This window comes from Salmo salar, chromosome ssa27, assembly GCF_905237065.1.
Source record: "Salmo salar chromosome ssa27, Ssal_v3.1, whole genome shotgun sequence".
NCBI lineage: Eukaryota > Metazoa > Chordata > Actinopteri > Salmoniformes > Salmonidae > Salmo > Salmo salar.
In genome coordinates, this window is record NC_059468.1 from 34,438,940 (window position 1) to 34,460,000 (window position 21,061).

At 44.6% G+C, this 21,061-nt stretch overlaps 1 protein-coding gene across 3 annotated transcripts in view; it reads right to left on the reverse strand.

The window, feature by feature from the left end:
* LOC106588997 (CUB and sushi domain-containing protein 3) overlaps nucleotides 1-21,061 on the reverse strand; it is a 746,396-nt gene that overhangs the window by 126,236 nt on the left and 599,099 nt on the right. For all 3 annotated transcript variants that reach the window (XM_045709277.1, XM_014178612.2, XM_014178611.2), the window contains 5 exons: nucleotides 13,150-13,266; nucleotides 11,944-12,153; nucleotides 9,794-9,982; nucleotides 8,453-8,630; nucleotides 4,280-4,425 (listed from right to left, as the gene is read on the reverse strand). In XM_045709277.1, coding sequence (XP_045565233.1) covers nucleotides 4,280-4,425; nucleotides 8,453-8,630; nucleotides 9,794-9,982; nucleotides 11,944-12,153; nucleotides 13,150-13,266 — 840 coding nt within the window. The remainder of the gene's footprint in view (nucleotides 1-4,279; nucleotides 4,426-8,452; nucleotides 8,631-9,793; nucleotides 9,983-11,943; nucleotides 12,154-13,149; nucleotides 13,267-21,061) is intronic.

Sequence of the window (21,061 nt, forward strand, 5' to 3'; positions counted from 1 at the left end):
CTCGGGGTGATGAGAGGTGTTGGGATTGCGCCAGACATAGTGTTTTCCTTGATGGCCAAAAAGCTACAATTTAAGTCTCATCTAACCAGAGTACCTTCTTCCACATGTTTGGCGAGTCTCCCACGTCTTTTGGCGAACACCAAACGGGTTTGCTTATTTTTTTCTTTAAGCAATGGCTTTTATCTGGCCACTCTTCCGTAAAGCCCAGATCTGTGGAGTGTACGGCTTAAAGTGGTCCTATGGACAGATGCTCCAATCTCCGCTGTGGAGCTTTGCAGCTCCTTCAGGGTTATCTTGGGTCTCTTTGTTGCCTCTCTGATTAATGCCCTCCTTGCCTGGTCTGTGCGTTTTGGTGGGCGGCCCTCTCTTGGCAGGTTTGTTGTGGTGCCATATTCTTTCAATTTTTCAATAATGGATTTAATGGTGCTCTGTGGGATGTTCAAAGTTTTGGATATTTGTTTAGAACCCAACCCTGATCTGTACATCTCCACAACTTCGCCCCTGACCTGTTTGGAGAGCTCCTTGGTCTTCATGGTGCCGCTTGCTTGGTGGTGCCCCTTGCTTAGTGGTGTTGCAGACTCTGGGGCCTTTCAGAACAGGTGTATATTTACTGAGATCATGTGACAGATCATGTGACACTTAGATTGCACACAGGTGGACTAATTATGTGACTTCTGAAGCTAATTGGTTGCACCAGATCTTATTTAGGGGCTTCATAGCAAAAGGGGTGAATACATATGCACCCACCACTTTTCCGTATGTTATTTTTTAGAACTTTTTGAAACAAGTTATTTTTTTCATTTTACTTCACTAATTTGGACTATGGTGTATATGTCCATTACATGAAATCCAAATAAAAATCCATTTAAATTAGAGGTTGTAATGCAACAAAATCGGAAAAATGGCAAGGGCGTGAATACTTTTGCAAGGCACTGTAGGAGCAGCAAGCTTCAACAGACAGACCAGCTCTCCTTATTTGACTGCAGGGATGGATGTACAGATTATTAATAAGGATAATAATAACATGATTGATCAAATAGTTATTTGGTACCTTTTGAACATCTGACAGACAAATTAAAAACCTTTTAATAACTGTAATCAACCAACTGTGATTGTGGCTTATCAATCCATACTATATCAATGTCCAAGCCTGTAGTTTACCCATAATCCATTTGTGCGCAGCTGAAACTAAAGTGTTGGTTTAGCAGTTAAGACTGCTACAGTAAAGTGATTGGAGTACCTCGTAAGCCCCCCCACCGGCCACAATCGAGACAGACTGGTTAACAGTGAGAGACGTTTGATACAGGCCAGGATCAATAAGCACTTGTAGTAAAATCATAAGTGCTGGCTGTAGCAGAATGACATGGGCCTTGCTATTGGGATACTTTATCTGTTTTTTTCCAGTAGCACCGTGTCAACAATCAGTGTAAGAGCAGCCTTGTGTGTCATTAGCAGTGTGAAGAGGCTGTATGTGTCTGGATGTCAGTATAGAAAAAATATATTTGGGCAAGAGCTAATTTCTCAGAGCGCACCCTGTAGCCAATAATCAATGTGACACAGGTGTATAGAGCCATGTCCCTTCACTGATTCAATACCAAGACAGTCAGATGGGAGAGAGGCATCGAAGCGCAATAAGCCAAGATTAAATTGACTATGAAAATGAGCTGAGCCAATAATGAATGCTAGCTGCCATGTGTGTCAGAGACCCTATGCAGGCAGGGAGCAATGAGGGGAAGAGGGAAGAGGAGGAGGTGGAGGAAGAATAGAGGGAGGAAGAGGAGGAGAGGGAGGAGGACGAGAAAGAGGAGGACGAGAAAGAGGAATGGGAGGAGGAAGAGGAGGAGCGGGTCGAGAAGAAAAGGAGGAGGATGAGAGGGAGGAGGAAGAGAGGGAAGATGAGGAAGAGGAGGAAGAGGTAAAAAAGGAGGAAGAAGAGGAAGATGAGGTGGAGGAGGAAAGGGAGGAAGAGAAAGAGGAGGAAGAGGAGGAAGAAGATGAGGAGAAGGAGGAGAGGGAGGAGGAAGAGTAGTAGGAGAGGGAGGAGGAAGGGTCGGAGGAGAAAGAGTAGGAGGAGAGGGAGGAGGACTAGGAGCTTCACTCCGCTGCCTATCAGACCATTGATCTCTCTTCCTTTTCCTCTGGCTTTGTTCTCTCCTCTCTATCTCTACCTCTCACTCGCTATCTCTACCTCTCATTTACTATCTCTATCTCTCACTCTACCTCTCACTCTCTACATCTCTCACTCTCTATCTCTACCTCTCACTCTCTACTTCTCACTCTCTACCTCTCACTATCGCTACCTCTCACTATCGCTACCTCTCACTCTACCTTTCACTATCTCTATCTCCACCTCTCACTCATTATCTCTACCTCTCACTCACTATCTCTACCTCTCACTCATTATCTCCACCTCTCACTCACTATCTCTACCTCTCACTCTCTATCTCTCACTCATTATCTCTACCTCTCACTCACTATCTCTACCTCTCACTCACTATCTCTACCTCTCACTCTCTACCTCTCACTCACTATCTCTACAGCTCACTCACTATCTCTACAGCTCACTCATTATCTCTACCTCTCACTCATTATCTCTACCTCTCACTCATTATCTCTACCTCTCACTCATTATCTCTACCTCTCACTCATTATCTCTACCTCTCACTCATTATCTCTACCTCTCACTCACTATCTCTACCTCTCACTCACTATCTCTACCTCTCACTCACTATCTCTACCTCTCACTCATTATCTCTACCTCTCACTCACTATCTCTACCTCTCACTCACTATCTCTACCTCTCACTCTCTATCTCTACCTCTCACTCTCTATCTCTACCTCTCACTCACTATCTCTACCTCTCACTCACTATCTCTACCTCTCACTCACTATCTCTACCTCTCACTCACTATCTCTACCTCTCACTCACTATCTCTACCTCTCACTCACTATCTCTACCTCTCACTCACTATCTCTACCTCTCACTCACTATCTCTACCTCTCACTCATTAGCTCTACCTCTCACTCTCTATCTCTACCTCTCACTCTCACTCTCTACCTCTCACTCACTATCTCTTCCTCTCACTCATTATCTCTACCTCTCACTCACTATCTCTACCTCTCACTCACTATCTCTACCTCTCACTCACTATCTCTACCTCTCACTCACTATCTCTACCTCTCACTCACTATCTCTACCTCTCACTCACTATCTCTACCTCTCACTCATTAGCTCTACCTCTCACTCTCTATCTCTACCTCTCACTCTCACTCTCTACCTCTCACTCACTATCTCTTCCTCTCACTCATTATCTCTACCTCTCACTCACTATCTCTACCTCTCACTCACTATCTCTACCTCTCACTCACTATCTCTACCTCTCACTCACTATCTCTACCTCTCACTCACTATCTCTACCTCTCACTCACTATCTCTACCTCTCACTCACTATCTCTACCTCTCACTCACTATCTCTACCTCTCACTCACTATCTCTACCTCTCACTCACTATCTCTACCTCTCACTCATTAGCTCTACCTCTCACTCACTATCTCTACCTCTCACTCTCTATCTCTACCTCTCACTCTCTATCTCTACCTCTCACTCTCACTCTCTACCTCTCACTCACTATCTCTTCCTCTCACTCATTATCTCTACCTCTCACTCACTATCTCTACCTCTCACTCACTATCTCTACCTCTCACTCACTATCTCTACCTCTCACTCATTATCTCTACCTCTCACTCTCTATCTCTACCTCTCACTCTCTACCTCTCACTCATTATCTCTACCTCTCACTCATTATCTCTACCTCTCACTCACTATCTCTACCTCTCACTCACTATCTCTACCTCTCACTCACTATCTCTACCTCTCACTCACTATCTCTACCTCTCACTCTCTATCTCTACCTCTCACTCTCTATCTCTACCTCTCTATCTCTACCTCTCACTCTCTATCTCTACCTCTCACTCACTATCTCTACCTCTCACTCACTATCTCTACCTCTCACTCACTATCTCTACCTCTCACTCACTATCTCTACCTCTCACTCTCTACCTCTCACTCATTATCTCTACCTCTCACTCACTATCTCTACCTCTCACTCACTATCTCTACCTCTCACTCACTATCTCTACAGCTCACTCACCTCCTCTTTCTTTCTTTACCCCTCTCTCTCCCTCTCCTACTTCTTTATCACATTTGTTTTCCATCTTTCTCTCTCTACCGTCTTTTATATTTCTCTCTCCCAACCTGTCTCTCTGATGTAGTGCTCACCATGGTAACTGAGCACGAAGAATCCGCTGCCGCTGAAGTCGCTGTGGAACTTAATGAGGATCTGGTTGGATGTGCTGTAGACAGACTCCAGTGCTGTGTTCCCACTGAACTGACCGATCTGGGGGGAGCTCTGGTCCGGACCATCCCTGTAGACACACACACACACACACAAAACACAACACAACATACACACCAAGAATCAATGACAACTCCCTCTCCATGGGCAGGTGATGGACATTGTCAATAGACAATGAAGACAAGACATTGACCAATACAGACATATCTTTGAAAGAAGCCCAATGGAAAACTTTTGCGGTCATTTTTAATTAACATTTCCCACGTCAATGTATTGTAGAGAGCAGCCAATTATTGACATCAGGCATGGATACATATCCCATCACTGATCTACAGTATTCCTTCCAGAAAGAGACGATTAAAGCACTCTCTTTTACAAACTTCATTTTTGGATAAGCCACAGCATAAGGGTGCTCATTACAGAGACATGGTTTTAAAATGTAGAAAGGTACCCCAGATATCAAACTATCTACCCAATTAAGAGACAGGGGCAGGAGGAGGGTTACATCTCGGTGATCGTGACAGCCAAAGAGCAGACCACCCCCATGGGTCAAATCTGGTGCTAGTCAAAGGTAAATGAGTGCGTGAATGTGAGAAGGGGGTCTGTTTAATGGTGCTTAGTGGACCCCCACTCTGGGCACCGCCGGGTCAGAGCAGTCCTAGCGAACAAGCAGAGAAGCTGTTTTATTAATCTGGCTGATCTCTGACACCTGGGATTTTTCGGGAGCATGGTGTGTGTGTGTGTGTGTGTGTGTGTTTGTGTGTCTGTGTGAGAGAAAGAGAGAGAGTGCTTGAGTGATTGTCTCTTTGCATTAGTGCGTACGTGAGTGTGTGAGCATGTATCAAGTGTGTGTTTGCGTGGGTTTGAAGCCAGTATGACATCTCACAGCGCTGAGAACAGATTGAAGCGCTGGCAGCCTGCCGCAGTCAGCAACATAAATACATACTATGAGAAACTGAAAGAGAGCCGTGTGGGGGGAACCCAAAAAATGCATTATTTAAACATGCGGGGGTACAAAGGAGGGACTTATTATTTGTGTGCGCATGGATGGAGGACATAGAATTAATCTATTCCATCCATTACGCTCTCTCTTTCTCCTCCTTCTCTCATCCCCCTCCACAACAGGGGTGTCAGAGTGCTGGGGAAGACAATTACTCAGAAAGCCGCTCTCTTTAAAACATCAAGATGCCTTTGACTGGATCTATGGGATACATGAAGAACTTGCCTTTTGGCGACTGCATTACTGCATTACATTTCCTCAAAAAATCTTTACCGTTCACAGGGAGAGATTAAAAGCCTGAGTACGTTTATCATACTCTATGCATTTAAATAGACTAACTGTGAGTGTTATTTCACTGTTGGTCAGTTAGTTTAATGAAGGGACGGAGTAGGGATGGAGTGATGGAGGGAACCAGATGGAGAGAGAGAGTGAAAGGGGGTGAACAGTTCAAATCTCTCTCAAACCAACCAGAAGACAAAGTTCTGTTTTATCAATAGTGAGAATAGCAGTAGCTATGGTAACCACAGAAACCACAGAAAGGATGCATCCAATTAAGAAAGAACAGTTTGGAAGAGAGGTTTGAGAGCACTGGGGAACGCACTGGGCTTTTTTCTACAAATGTATAATTACTTTTACGTTTTAAAACAACAACACAATATGGAAAACTTTTACCATACCGAAGGTTTCTGCCAAAACAGGTTTTAGTATAAATTCTACTAATTAAGCATGCAACACGTAAAGTCAAGGGTTAGCTCTACTATAGTTGGCTAGGCTAATTGACTATCATGTTTTTACATAATTTCTTGTTATCTCCTCATGGGTATTGCAACAAAAGTCTAATTTCATTGAAACTAACTAAAAAGTAATTATTATGTACAACATGACACAATTTACATCAATTTACTACAATAAACCCCTTAGTTGCTGTGTAAGAGGTGAGTGGGAAGAGGTGAGTGGGAAGAGGTGAGTGGGAAGAGGTGAGTGGGAAGAGGTGAGTGGGAAGAGGTGAGTGGGAAGAGGTGAGTGGGAAGAGGTGAGTGGGAAGAGGTGAGTGGGAAGAGGTGAGTGGGAAGAAGTGAGTGGGAAGAGGTGAGTGGGAAGAGGTGAGTGGGAAGAGGTGAGTGGGAAGAGGTGAGTGGGAAGAGGTGAGTGGGAAGAGGTGAGTGGGAAGAGGTGAGTGGGAAGAGGTGAGTGGGAAGTGGTGAGTGGGAAGAGGTGAGTGGGAAGAGGTGAGTGGGAAGAGGTGAGTGGGAAGAGGTGAGTGGGAAGTGGTGAGTGGGAAGAGGTGAGTGGGAAGAGGTGAGTGGGAAGTGGTGAGTGGGAAGAGGTGAGTGGGAAGGGGTGAGTGGGAAGAGGTGAGTGGGAAGAGGTGAGTGGGAAGAGGTGAGTGGGAAGAGGTGAGTGGGAAGTGGTGAGTGGGAAGTGGTGAGTGGGAAGAGGTGAGTGGGAAGAGGTGAGTGGGAAGTGGTGAGTGGGAAGAGGTGAGTGGGAAGAGGTGAGTGGGAAGAGGTGAGTGGGAAGAGGTGAGTGGGAAGAGGTGAGTGGGAAGAGGTGAGTGGGAAGAGGTGAGTGGGAAGAGGTGAGTGGGAAGAAGTGAGTGGGAAGAGGTGAGTGGGAAGTGGTGAGTGGGAAGAGGTGAGTGGGAAGAGGTGAGTGGGAAGAGGTGAGTGGGAAGAGGTGAGTGGGAAGAGGTGAGTGGGAAGGAGAATAATAGCCTAGTTTTTCTACCCGGCCTTCCAACCAAGGTGAATGAACAGAGGAGCTACTATAGGTGAATAGAGGAAGTGTGAGGAAGCTCTTCATTAACCCAGCTGCTGTTGACACTGGATTTAGAAATGGATCTGAAAAAAATCTTCACTTCAACTTGATTGGTCAAACTCCCCCAGTCCTCCTGCATCAATTAACATTGTTTGTATCCTGTTGGGTTGCTGCAGTTCCGTGTTGTGGCACTCTAACTTTGCCCACTCAGAGGGCTGTAAGAAAACTGAAAATCAGTCACCATATGGGATAAAAGGCAGGAATTCAGTTGGTAAGGGATTAATATTGCACCATTCCTGCTAGTAGAGAAATACATATTTAACTGTGTAAAAGGGATAAATAGCAACAACAAAAAATTGTTACTATATTAAAGCACTATTGAGCGGTTTAGGGAGAGATGTGTGTCGTGCATACTTATGGAAATAAGGTATTTCTGTTTTTTATTTTGAATAAATGTGCAAAGAATTCTAAAAACCTGTTTTCGCTTTGTCATTATCGGGTATTGTGTGTAGATTTATGTGGGGAAAAAATGTATTTAATCAATTTTAGAATAAGGCTGTCTGAATAGTAAAGGGGTCTGAATACTTTCCGAATGCACTGTAGGTGTCACGTCCTGACCATAGAAAGCATTTCTTTTTCTATGGTAGAGTAGGTCAGGGTGTGACAGAGGGTTTTGTCTAGTTTATTTATGTCTATGTTGGTTCTAGTTTCTTTTTCTATGTTGGGGGTTTTATCTAGTTTATTTATGTCTATGTTGGTTCTAGTTTTTTTTTCTATGTTGGGGTTTTGTCTAGTTTATGTATTTCTATGTGGGGTTCTAGTTTTTGTATTTCTATGTTGTATTTTTTGGGGATGATCTCCAATTAGAGGCAGCTGGTCATCGTTGTCTCTAATTGGGGATCATATTTAAGTTGTTGTTTTTCCCACTAGGTTTTGTGGGAGATTATTTTGAGTAAGTGTATGTTGCACCTCTTTGTCACGGTTTGTTGTTTTGTTCATTAGTTTATTTGTATGTCTTGCATAGTTTCACAGTTATAATAAAATGTGGAACGATACACATGCTGCGCTTTGGTCCCATTCTTCAGACAGCCGTGACAGTAGGATCTTACCACACAGTGATGTATATATATATATATATACATCATTGTGTGGTAAGATCCTACTGTCACGGCTGTCTGAAGAATGGGACCAAAGCGCAGCATGTGTATCGTTCCACATTTTATTATAACTGTGAAACTATGCAAGACATACAATATATATATATATATATATATATATATATATATTATAGTGTAATCTAACTCTATAGCTGTTCATTAAGAGGTCAATAGGTTCTTACCACACAGTGATGTAGTCATAGATGGGTTCAGTGCTGAGCACGGTGAAGTTGATGTAGATCCCGTTGCCAGGGGGAACCCTCACACTCCACACACAGTCCTGGAAGTTGGGGTACTCCTCGGGGTGGCCGGGGGAGTAGATGGTCCCATTCATGGAGGTGATGTTACCACCACACAGTGCTACAGAGGAGAGGGAAGATGTGGTCAGGATAGGTGATGTTACCACCACACAGTGCTACAGAGGAGAGGGAAGATGTGGTCAGGATAGGTGATGTTACCACCCCACAGTGCTACAGAGGAGAGGGAAGATGTGGTCAGGATAGGTGATGTTACCACCACACAGTGCTACAGAGGAGAGGGAAGATGTGGTCAGGATAGGTGATGTTACCACCACACAGTGCTACAGAGAAGATGTGGTCAGGATAGGTAATGTTACCACCACACAGTGCTACAGAGGAGAGGGAAGATGTGGTCAGGATAGGTGATGTTACCACCACACAGTGCTACAGAGGAGAGGGAAGATGTGGTCAGGATAGGTGATGTTACCACCACACAGTGCTACAGAGGAGATGTGGTCAGGATAGGTGATGTTACCACCACACAGTGCTACAGAGGAGAGGGAAGATGTGGTCAGGATAGGTGATGTTACCACCACACAGTGCTACAGAGGAGATGTGGTCAGGATAGGTGATGTTACCACCACACAGTGCTACAGAGAAGATGTGGTCAGGATAGGTGATGTTACCACCACACAGTGCTACAGAGAAGATGTGGTCAGGATAGGTGATGTTACCACCACACAGTGCTACAGAGGAGAGGGAAGATGTGGTCAGGATAGGTGATGTTACCACCACACAGTGCTACAGAGAAGATGTGGTCAGGATAGGTGATGTTACCACCACACAGTGCTACAGAGAAGATGTGGTCAGGATAGGTGATGTTACCACCACACAGTGCTACAGAGGAGAGGAAAGATGTGGTCAGGATAGGTGATGTTACCACCACACAGAGGAGAGGGCTAGGTGACGTTACCACGAACACAGAAAAGAGGGCTAGGTGACGTTACCACAAACACAGAGGAGAGGGAAGACATGGTCAGGTTAGAGGTCTTTCCAGGCTACACTGAATGAGCAACAAGGCACAGCAGTAAAAGTCATGGTAATGGCCACTTCTTAGTAATATGTTATATTACTACAGCAGTCTAATAGTGATAGCAGTGGAGTAGTAGGAGATTCAGTTGTAGTAGTGGATGTTAAGGTCCATGAAACGCCCACTGCTGCCCTCTAGGTGCAACATCAATACACTACCATACAGATCATATCTATTCCTCTGTCCATAGTTACCTTCACAGCGTGGTACCGGGTGGTTCCAGTTACGGCTGATTCCATGCAGACAGGTGAGAGAGGCGTCTCCGATGAGGGAGTAGCCAGGCAGACACTCGAAGGACACAGTGAGGCCCACACTGAAGTCACTGCCGATCACGATGCCGTTACGAAAAGGACGAGGGTCGGGACAACTCTGTAGCTGATAGGCTGAAAATCAGGAAGTAGCCGATAATTGAAATAAATATTGGCTGAAAATACATAAGAAAATGACACAAACATGAAAACGAATATATACTGCTCAAAAAAATAAAGGGAACACTAAAATAACACATCCTAGATCTGATTGAAAGAAATAATCTTATTAAATACTTTTTTCTTTACATAGTTGAATGTGCTGACAACAAAATCACACAAAAACAATCAATGGAAATCCAATTTATCAACCCATGGATGTCTGGATTTGGAGTCACACTCAAAATGAAAGTGGAAAACCACACTACAGGCTGATCCAACTTTGATGTAATGTCCTTAAAACAAGTCAAAATGAGGCTCAGTAGTGTGTGTGGCCTCCACGTGCCTGTATGACCTCCCTACAACGCCTGGGCATGCTCCTGATGAGGTGGCGGATGGTCTCCTGAGGGATCTCCTCCCAGACCTGGACTAAAGCATCCGCCAACTCCTGGACAGGCTGTGGTGCAACGTGGCGTTGGTGGATGAAGCGAGACATGATGTCCCAGATGTGCTCAATTGGATTCAGGTCTGGGGAACGGGCGAGCCAGTCCATAGCATCAATGCCTTCCTCTTGCAGGAACTGCTGACACACTCCAGCCACATGAGGTCTAGCATTGTCTTGCATTAGGAGGAACCCAGGGCCAACCGCACCAGCATATGGTCTCACAAGGGATCTGAGGATCTCATCTCGGTACCTAATGGCAGTCAGGCTACCTCTGGCGAGCACATGGAGGGCTGTGCGGACCCCCAAAGAAATGCCACCCCACACCATGACTGACCCACCGCCAAATTGGTCATGCTGGAGGATGTTGCAGGCAGCAGAACGTTCTCCACGGCGTCTCCAGACTCTGTCACGTCTGTCACGTGCTCAGTGTGAACCTGCTTTCATCTGTGAAGAGCACAGGGCGCCAGTGGCGAATTTGCCAATCTTGGTGTTCTCTGGCAAATGCCAAACGTCCTGCACGGTGTTAGGCTGTCAGCACAACCCCCACCTGTGGACGTCGGGCCCTCATACCACCCTCATGGAGTCTGTTTCTGACCGTTTGAGCAGACACATGCACATTTGTGGCCTGCTGGAGGTCATTTTGCATGGCTCTGGCAGTGCTTCTCCTGCTCCTCCTTGCACAAAGGCAGCGGTAGCGGTCCTGCTGCTGGGTTGTTGCCCTCCTACGGCCTCCTCCACATCTCCTGATGTACTGGCCTGCCTCCTGGTAGCGCCTCCATGCTCTGGACACTACGCTGACAGACACAGCAAACCTTCTTGCCACAGCTCGCATTGATGTGCCATCCTGGATGAGCTGCACTACCTGAGCCACTTGTGTAGGTTGTAGACTCCGTCTCATGCTACCACTAGAGTGAAAGCACCGCCAGCATTCAAAAGTGACCAAAACATCAGCCAGGAAGCATAGGAACTGAGAAGTGGTCTGTGGTCCCCACCTGCAGAACCACTCCTTTATTGGGGGTGTCTTGCTAATTGCCTATAATTTCCACCTGTTGTCTATTCCATTTGCACAACAGCATCTGAAATGTATTGTCAATCAGTGTTGCTTCCTAAGTGTACAGTTTGATTTCACAGAAGTGTGATTGACTTGGAGTTATATTGTGTTGTTTAAGTGTTCCCTTAATTTTTTTGAGCAGTGTATAAAACTGTTTTATGTAGACATCATATCTGGGATACTGAAAGAGATTGCCCAGGCTAACATTACGACAAATAAAATTACATTTAATTGAGGAGTGAAATCACAAGTCCTTTTTGAGTTCTCCTCTCCCACACATTCTACTGACTAACTCTGTAGTCTACAGTGTCGGCATAGGTTCGAATCCGGCCTACGGTCCTATGACACAACCTCTATCTTTCCCAGTGTCATCCTCTTTCTATCTATCTGTTCAATCATTTTTAATTCATTTTTTTCAAAACAAACAAACTCTATCCTCACCCTGGTAAGTCATCTGGAAACCCGGCTTGTTCTGGGAATAGTCGCTGTGGAAGAAGAGGCTAGTCTGGTGGGTGGTGCTGAACAGGGACTTGGGGACGTGTGGTCCACTGAACCTGTCAATCACTGTGCCCGTCTCCAGCGTTCCACTCCGAATCTCCAGGTAGTCATGGATTGCCTCCGTGGAAAAATTGAGGAACTGCAGGTGGATTCCTGAAAAAAACAACAGGTGGATTAAAAACACACTGGTCAGTCCATGAGTTTCTGTAATAAAGAATAGACCATGATCTTACTCATCTACCCATTACTTTAGAAGGTGGGTTAATCCCAGAACTAACTGAAGCAGAACACTGTACCTCTACCACAACAACCATCACAAGAGATTACAGGTTAGTTGACTGAGAGCAGATGCTCATTGGTACATAAGAAGAGTTGCAAAGGAGAGGAGCAACTAGATGTCATAATATATTCAAGCTACCATAAAGGAGAATGATGTACCGGTAATGAGGTTAATAATAATAATGATAATAATAATGATATATGTCATTTAGCAGACGTTTTTATCTAAAGTGACTTACAGTCATGTGTTTCCATGCCTGTGCTATTTAGGCCTATAAATCAAACATCATTACCCCTACATTTGGACCCTAGTGCATTAGCGTTAAAGGGTTTTTCAACTGTCCCCACAGGAGAACCCTTTGAAGAACCCTTTTTGGTTCCAGGTAGAACCCTTTCCACAGAAGGTTCTGTATTGAAGCCTAAAGAGTTCTATCTGGACAGCAAAGATGGGGACAGCAAAGAATCCTTTTGGAATCCTTTTTTCTAAGAGTGTATTCTATGTACTTAGCCTACTGCTTGTAAACCATGATGCTGTTCTCAGTTGACTGGAAGACTGTTTAAGCATTTACATCACTGTTGGTGTTCCCTGGTTCCATGTCTCTGCTCTTTATGCCTATAAATCAAGCATAATTCCTTCTACAGCTCCTAACATACATGAGTCTGAAACTTCACTGCTATATCTAGGGCCACTTCCCCACTAGCTGTGTTTTAACTGAAACAAGACATACACTTCCTTGTATGACAATGTGCGACTGTGGCTTGTCCACGGCGGCAGCGAGGTGATGTACCAAAGCCAATAGTTAGTTTGACAGTGTGTGTGTGTGTGCGTGTGTGTGCTTAGCCACAATGACTGTCAGTGTGTTCCCGTACCGAAGCCGATGGGTAGTATGACAGTCCAGGTGCAGTCTAATCCACTGGGGTAGTTTCCAGGAAATCCAGGGCTCAGGATGACACCGCTGACATCAGTCATGGACACACCACACTGGGCTGTGGAGACAATCCCACTCAGACAGGTTAAAGAATGAATCATAGAATAACATACAAATAGAATAATATTTTTTAGACTAGAGTAGAGTATAATAAAATAACTACTTTATTAGTCCATCAGAGTCAAACATTTTAAACTTAAATTATTTCATGTTCTTATGTGTATCTATAGCTGCAGCCTTATAAAAGCAGAAAGGTTTGTCTTGATTTACACCTCTAGACATTATGAATGGGTATCGACGCCACCAGCTGTCCTAGATTAGTACATTAGTATTGACATCCCTTCCTTTTGTCATGATGTTGGCCTCTTTGAGTACAGGGAGGACAGTTGACCCCCTCCCCCCTTTGCACCATCCCCCAACCTACCTTCCCCCACCCAGGCCCTGTGTGAAAGGGTTGTAAAAACTCTAAGAGGAGAATCTCTTGCCACATGGCCCATAGAGAGACACAGGAAATTCTTCCAACTCACAGAATTGGGGAGCCAAGCGACATTTGTGTTCTGGAGAAGATATGGAAGATTGGTGAAGAATCCAGCTACGAACTGGTCCGCTTGGTACAATTTTGTGATACTCAGAAGAGACAATATAGCCATATTACCATAAAACGGTTTATATAATAGCCTCAGTGATGAGAATTGCATCCACATGGTTGTATAGAATGTATTAATAAGGATAAAGCTTTTGTAATACATTGAGATGCTATGTACTGATGTTAATGTGATGGAGTTGTATTCCTGTACCAAGCTTAACTCAGTCATCGGCACGCCCCCAGGGACACAGACAGGACCAGGCGTCATGTTCTATGTTCACTATAAAACCCCCCCCTGACTTACTAGTCTAACAGACCCGGCCTCCACTCCATTGAGAGTTGGCCAATAGGTTTGACCATCCAAGTACTCTACTGAAAGTGAACTATACCACGTGGTTAACTTTTAGACTATTGATACCGACAGAATAAGAACAAGTCTTTGATATTAATTATTAGTCTGCAGCTAAGTAAATTATATCATTGAACGCGAAGACCAACGAAACATCCATTCTATGACGACATTAATGAATGTCGCTTTGAAAGATCCATTCTAACCGAGAGAGAGAGAGAGAGAGAGAGAGAGAGAGAGAGAGAGAGAGAGAACGCGGACAAAACTCTCCAACCGAACGACGCTCCAACAAGGATCCCGACGACACACTGAGCGTAAATATATATTGATTGAAATTGTTCCCGAATGAGTGAGCGTTCAATTGTCAATTGTTAATATTAATGAACTCTGTGTACCTTCTCAGCTGCCCTTTATGACCCATTGTTAACAAGACACCAGCCATGCCTGTGTTAGCCCACTAGGGCACATTACTCTACCAATTCTTTGTGACGATAATTACTGTTTGTATACTTTCTGTGAATTAATTAGTTTAGTAAATAAATGATTTTAAGACAATTGATGTATGGATGACTCTTAGTAAAGACTGGGTTCGTGCAGATACAACAATTTACGATGTTTGGAATGAGACTGGACGCGAGGTAAAATACACCATTTAAACCAGAAGATAATCGGCCTATACTATAATAGAATATAATATATAATGTTATAATATAGGAAAGTTATATTAGGAAAATTATAACTTTATAATCTGAATATTTTCCTTGGTGCCCCGATCTCCTAGTTAATTACAATTAAACGATTAATCAGTTTAATCGCGTGATAATAATTACAGGGAGTTAATTGATAAACATGTCTTCAGTTTAATGGTACCCCAAAGACACGACACTTTCCAACTGTGTATTGTAGCATCAGTGCTTCAGATCAACTCACTCCTTTACAGATACACTCTTAGAAAAAAAGGAACCTAAAAGAGTTTCAAATGGGTTCTTCGGTGTCCCCACAGGAGAACCCTTTGAAGAACCCTTTTTGGTTCCAGGTAGAACCCTTTTGAGTGGCATGTAGAACCCTTTCCAGAGAATGTTCTACATAGAACCCAAAAGAGTTCTACCTGGAACAAAAAAGTGTTCTCCTATGGGGACAGCCGAAGAACCCCTTTGAACCCCCTTTTTTTCTCAGTGTGTACTAGCATAGCCTCTTTCTCTCTAAGCAGGTCAGCCAGTGTGAGGTAAGTCTTAAACTGCAATATATTTAAAAATAAATATTTGATACAGATTGCCAGGATAGAGCAGCTCCTGTGATCGTGACAGACACACTAACAGTTAAAATGTATGAATACCTTATCTACCCCATGTCTCGTTGCATTACTTGTGTTAAATAGGCTCCCTATCATTGAGTCAGAAGGAGAGGTATCGGTATCCTCAGCTTTGATCCTGGATAAAGAGTCGCCTATTGAAATGGTAACACAGCCCTTGTTAAAGCTGCAATACGTAACTTTTTGGGTGACCTGACCAAATTCACATAATTATAGATCTGTCATTCTCATTGAACGCAAGTCTAAGAAGTGGTAGATATGTTCTATTTGCACTATTTCTACTCTTCCCTTTCTTCAGCTTAGTTTTTGCGTCTTTTACTTTCGGTTTTGTAGACCAGCTTCAAACAGCGGTTTAGATGGTACAACAATTCTTTACTCTAGGGTTTGTTGTGTCACATAAACTTAAATTAGGAGCACTAATAGAATTTTAGCAACCAGGAAATGGTGGCGCGATTTCTGCATATTTCCCCTTTAAGTGAAAAGAATAGCCTTTTGTGTGCTAAAAGGCACAAACCTGCTCCCTACCTTTAGTTATGGTGTGAGAGCTTTAGAAAGCAAATGTACAAAAACTCAATGATTTGGGATCTTTCAGAAAATGTGGCTCCACAGATGTAGACATTTTTTCCCCACCACTTAGGAGAGTCCAAGTTATTGTCTCTTCTTCACAACTATTGTGTGTCAGGAAAAAAGGTAATTATGTTAAATAAAGTGAGAATAAAATTAAGATTAAACGATTACGGGCAAGATTAAACAACGTCAAAAACTGTTTAAACCCATCCGACGTGAAAGGTTATAAGTGAGTTGAGCCGACTGTAAATAAAGAGTTAAGTCGACTGTAAATGAAGAGTTGAGCCGACTGTAAATAAAGAGTTGAGCCGACTGTAAATAAAGAGTTGAGCCGACTGTAAATAAAGAGTTGAGCCGACTGTAAATAAAGAGTTGAGCCGACTGTGAAGATCACCACTTTATTTTAAGAATGTGAAATGTGAGAATAATAGTAGAGATAATGATTTATTTCAGCTTTTATTTCTTTCATCACATTCCCAGTGGGTCAGAAGTTTACATACACTCAATTAGTATTTGGTAGCATTGCCTTTAAATTGTTTAACTTGTGTCAAACGTTTCAGGTAGCCTTCCACAAGCTTCCCACAATAAATTGGGTGAATTTTGTCCCATTCCTCCTGACAGAGGTGGTGTAACTGATTCAGGTTTGTAGGCCTCCTTGCTCGCACGTGCTTTTTCAGATCTGCCCACACATTTTCTATAGGGTTGAGGTCAGGGCTTTGTGATGGCCACTCCAATACCTTGACTTTGTTGTCCTTAAGCCATTTTGCCACGACTTTGGAAGTATGCTTGGGGTCATTGTCCATTTGGAAGACCCATTTGCGACCAAGCTTTAACTTCCTGACTGATGTCTTGAGATGTTGCTTCAATATATCCACATAATTTTCCTGCCTCATGATGCCATCTATTTTGTGAAGTGCACCAGTCCCTCCTGCAGCAAAGCACCCCCACAACATGATGCTGCCACCACTGTGCTTCACAGTTGGGATGGTGTTCTTCGGCTTGCAAGCTTCCCCATTTTTCCTCCAACATAAGGATGGTCATTATGGCCAAACAGTTCTATTTTTGTTTCATCAAACCAGAGGACATTTCTCCAAAAGTACGATCTTTGTCCCCATGTGCAGTTGCAAACCGTAGTCAGGCTTTTTTATGGCGGTTTTGGAGCAGTGGCTTCTTCCTTGCTGAGCGGCCTTTCAGGTTATGTCGATATAGAACTCGTTTTACTGTGAATATAGATACTTTTGTACCTGTTTCCTCCAGCATCTTCACAAGGTCCTTTGCTGTTGTTCTGGGATTGTTTTGCACTTTTCGCACCAAAGTACATTCATCTCTAGGAGACAGAACGCGTCTCGTGCCTGAGCGGTATGACAGCTGCGTGGTCCCATGGTGTTTATACTTGGGTACTATTGTTTGTACAGATGAATGTGGTACCTTCAGGTGTTTGGAAATTGCTCCCAATGTAACGTTCGTCGCCTGGTGACGAGGAAGCGGACCAAAACGCAGCTGGGAGCGAACACATGTTTATTCAACACACTGGAATTAACCATGTACACAAAAATCAAGAAAAATGCAGATACGTTACGTGCTCAAACAAAGAGACAACACCCCACAAACAGCGTGGGGAAAACAGCAACTTAAATGTGATCCCAATCAGAGACAATTAGCGACAGCTGTCTCTGATTGGGAATCGACAGAACCCAACATAGAAATAAACCCACCTAGAGCCTACACAAGGCTAAAACGTAAACCAAACACAAACCAATGAAAAATACCTAACATGACACACCCTGACCCAATATACCCGAGTTCACCTGGTCAGGGCGTGACAGAACCCCCCCCAACGGTGCGTACTCCCGGCGCACCAAACTTAAGTCTATTAGGGGGGGGGGGGGACCCGGGTGGGCGCTTCACCCTCGGTGGAGGCTCTGGCCCCGGGCGTGTTCTCTACCCCGCCTTCACCTTAACCCTACCCCTCTGGCCCGGACTGGACCACTGTGGAGCGGCATGCTCAGGCTCCGGAGCGGAGCCGTCGACCGGAACAGGATTGGGGACACGCACCACTAACCTGGTGCGGGGAGCAGGGACGGGCCGGACAGGACTGGGGACACGCACCACTGACTTGGTGCGGGGAGCAGGGACGGGCCGGACAGGACTGGGGACACGCACCACTGACTTGGTGCGGGGAGCAGGAACGGGCCGGACAGGACTGGGGACACGCACCACTAACCTGGTGCGGGGAGCAGGAACGGGCCGGACAGGACTGGGGACATGCACCACTAACCTGGTGCGGGGAGCAGGGACGGGCCGGACAGGACTGGGGACACGCACCACTGACTTGGTGCGGGGAGCAGGGACGGGCCGGACAGGACTGGGGACACGCACCACTAACCTGGTGCGGGGAGCAGGGACGGGCCGGACAGGACTGGGGACACGCACCACTAACCTGGTGCGGGGAGCAGGAACGGGCCGGACAGGACTGGGGACACGCACCACTAACCTGGTGCGGGGAGCAGGGACGGGCCGGACAGGACTGGGGACACGCACCACTGACTTGGTGCGGGGAGCAGGGACGGGCTGGACAGGACTGGGGACACGCACCACTGACTTGGTGCGGGGAGCAGGGACGGGCCGGACAGGACTGGGGACACGCACCACCAACCTGGTGCGGGGAGCAGGGACGGGCCAGACAGGACTGTGAACACGTACTGGTGACCTGAAGCGTGGAGCCGGTTTAGCCACTCGTCCTGGCTGGATGCCCATCCTATCACGGCATGTGCTGGGCATGTCCACCGGACGCACCGGGCTGTGCGGGCGCACTGGCAACACAGCGCGCAACTCCGCATACCATGGCTTGGTGCGGGGAGCAGGGACGGGCCGGGCAGGACTGTGGACACGCACCACTAGCCTGGTGCGGGGAGCAGGGACGGGCCAGACAGGACTGTGAACACGTACTGGTGACCTGAAGCGTGGAGCCGGTTTAGCCACTCGTCCTGGCTGGATGCCCATCCTAGCACGGCATGTGCTGGGCATGTCCACCGGACGCACCGGGCTGTGCGGGCGCACTGGCGACACAGCGCGCAACTCCGCATACCATGGTTCCTCCTCCAGATCTTCCCTCTGCAGGTCCTCAATCAACTGCCTCATCATCTTCGTCTCTTCCTCCGCCATCATCCCCCACGAGAGCAGTGGTCTGGGCTCTTCCTCTGCCCTTCCGGACCACCCCATTAGCCCCCCCAAAAAAATTATTGGGGGTGTTTTCCGGGCCTCCTCGACCGCCGCCTGCGACTCCGTCTACCGGCTGGCTTTACCTCCTCGACCTGGGAATCCTTCCGCCAGGGTCCTTTCCCCGACATGATCTCCTCCCAGGTCCAGAACTCCTTCCCCTCGTGAGCCCATCTCTCGCGCTCCTTTTCCTCCCGCTGCTTGGTCCTGGTTCGGTGGGGTGTTCTGTAACGTTCGTCGCCTGGTGACGAGGAAGCGGACCAAAACGCAGCTGGGAGCGAACACATGTTTATTCAACACACTGGAATTAACCATGTACACAAAAATCAAGAAAAATGCAGATACGTTACGTGCTCAAACAAAGAGACAACACCCCACAAACAGCGTGGGGAAAACAGCAACTTAAATGTGATCCCAATCAGAGACAATTAGCGACAGCTGTCTCTGATTGGGAATCGACAGAACCCAACATAGAAATAAACCCACCTAGAGCCTACACAAGGCTAAAACGTAAACCAAACACAAACCAATGAAAAATACCTAACATGACACACCCTGACCCAATATACCCGAGTTCACCTGGTCAGGGCGTGACACCCAAGGATGAACCAGATTTTTTTTCTTGGCTGATTTCTTTTGATTTTCCCATGATGTCAAGCAAAGAGGCACTGAGTTTGAAGGTAGGCCTTGAAATACATCCACAGGTACACCTCCAATTGACTCAAATTATGTCAATTAGCCTATCAGAAGCTTCTAAAGCCATGACATCCTTTTCTAGAATTTTCCAAGCTGTTTAAAGGCACATTCAACTTAGTGTATGTAAACTTCTGACCCACTGGAATTGTGATACAGTGAATTATAAGTGAAATAATCTGTCTGTAAACAATTGTTGTAAAAAGTACTTGTGTCATGCACAAAGTAGATGTCCTAACCGACTTGCCAAAACTATAGTTTGTTAACAAGAAATTTGTGGAGTGGTTGAAAAATGAGTTTTAATGACTCCAACCTAAGTGTATGTAAACTTCCGACTTCAACTGTATATTTACAGTGTATATTTACATATATATACATATATATATATGCATGATATATATATGTGTAAAACATACATTTTTTATGAAAAATGTCTCCAAATGAACTGCCAGGGCCCACATATTAAAAGTATTGCAAAAAAGTATTTTAGAAAAGTTTTACATACATATATATACATAAAAAGTATTTTAGAAAGGTTTTACACACACATATACATATACATATATATATACATATACATATATATATATATACATATACATATACATATACATATATATATACATATACATATACATATATATATATATATATACATATATACATATATATATACATATATATATATACATATATATATACACATATATATATACATATATATATACACATATATATATACATATATATATACACATATATATATACATATATATATATATATACATATATATATATATACATATATATATATATACATATATATATATATATATATACATACATACATACATATATTTCAAAAAAAAGTATTTTAGAAAACGTTTATATATATATATATATATATATGTATATGTATGTATGTAAAAGTTTTCTAAAATACTTTTTTGCAATATTCTTTAGATGCGGGCCCTGGCAGTTCATTTGGGGACATTTTTCATCAAAAAATGTCTGTAAACAGGTGGACTGTCAAATATCAGCTTTGGTTGTTCGGGATATACAGCTGACCTGAGATGAAACAGTTGTCCCCGAGACCAACAGCCAACTCTGAAAATGTTGAAGTTGTA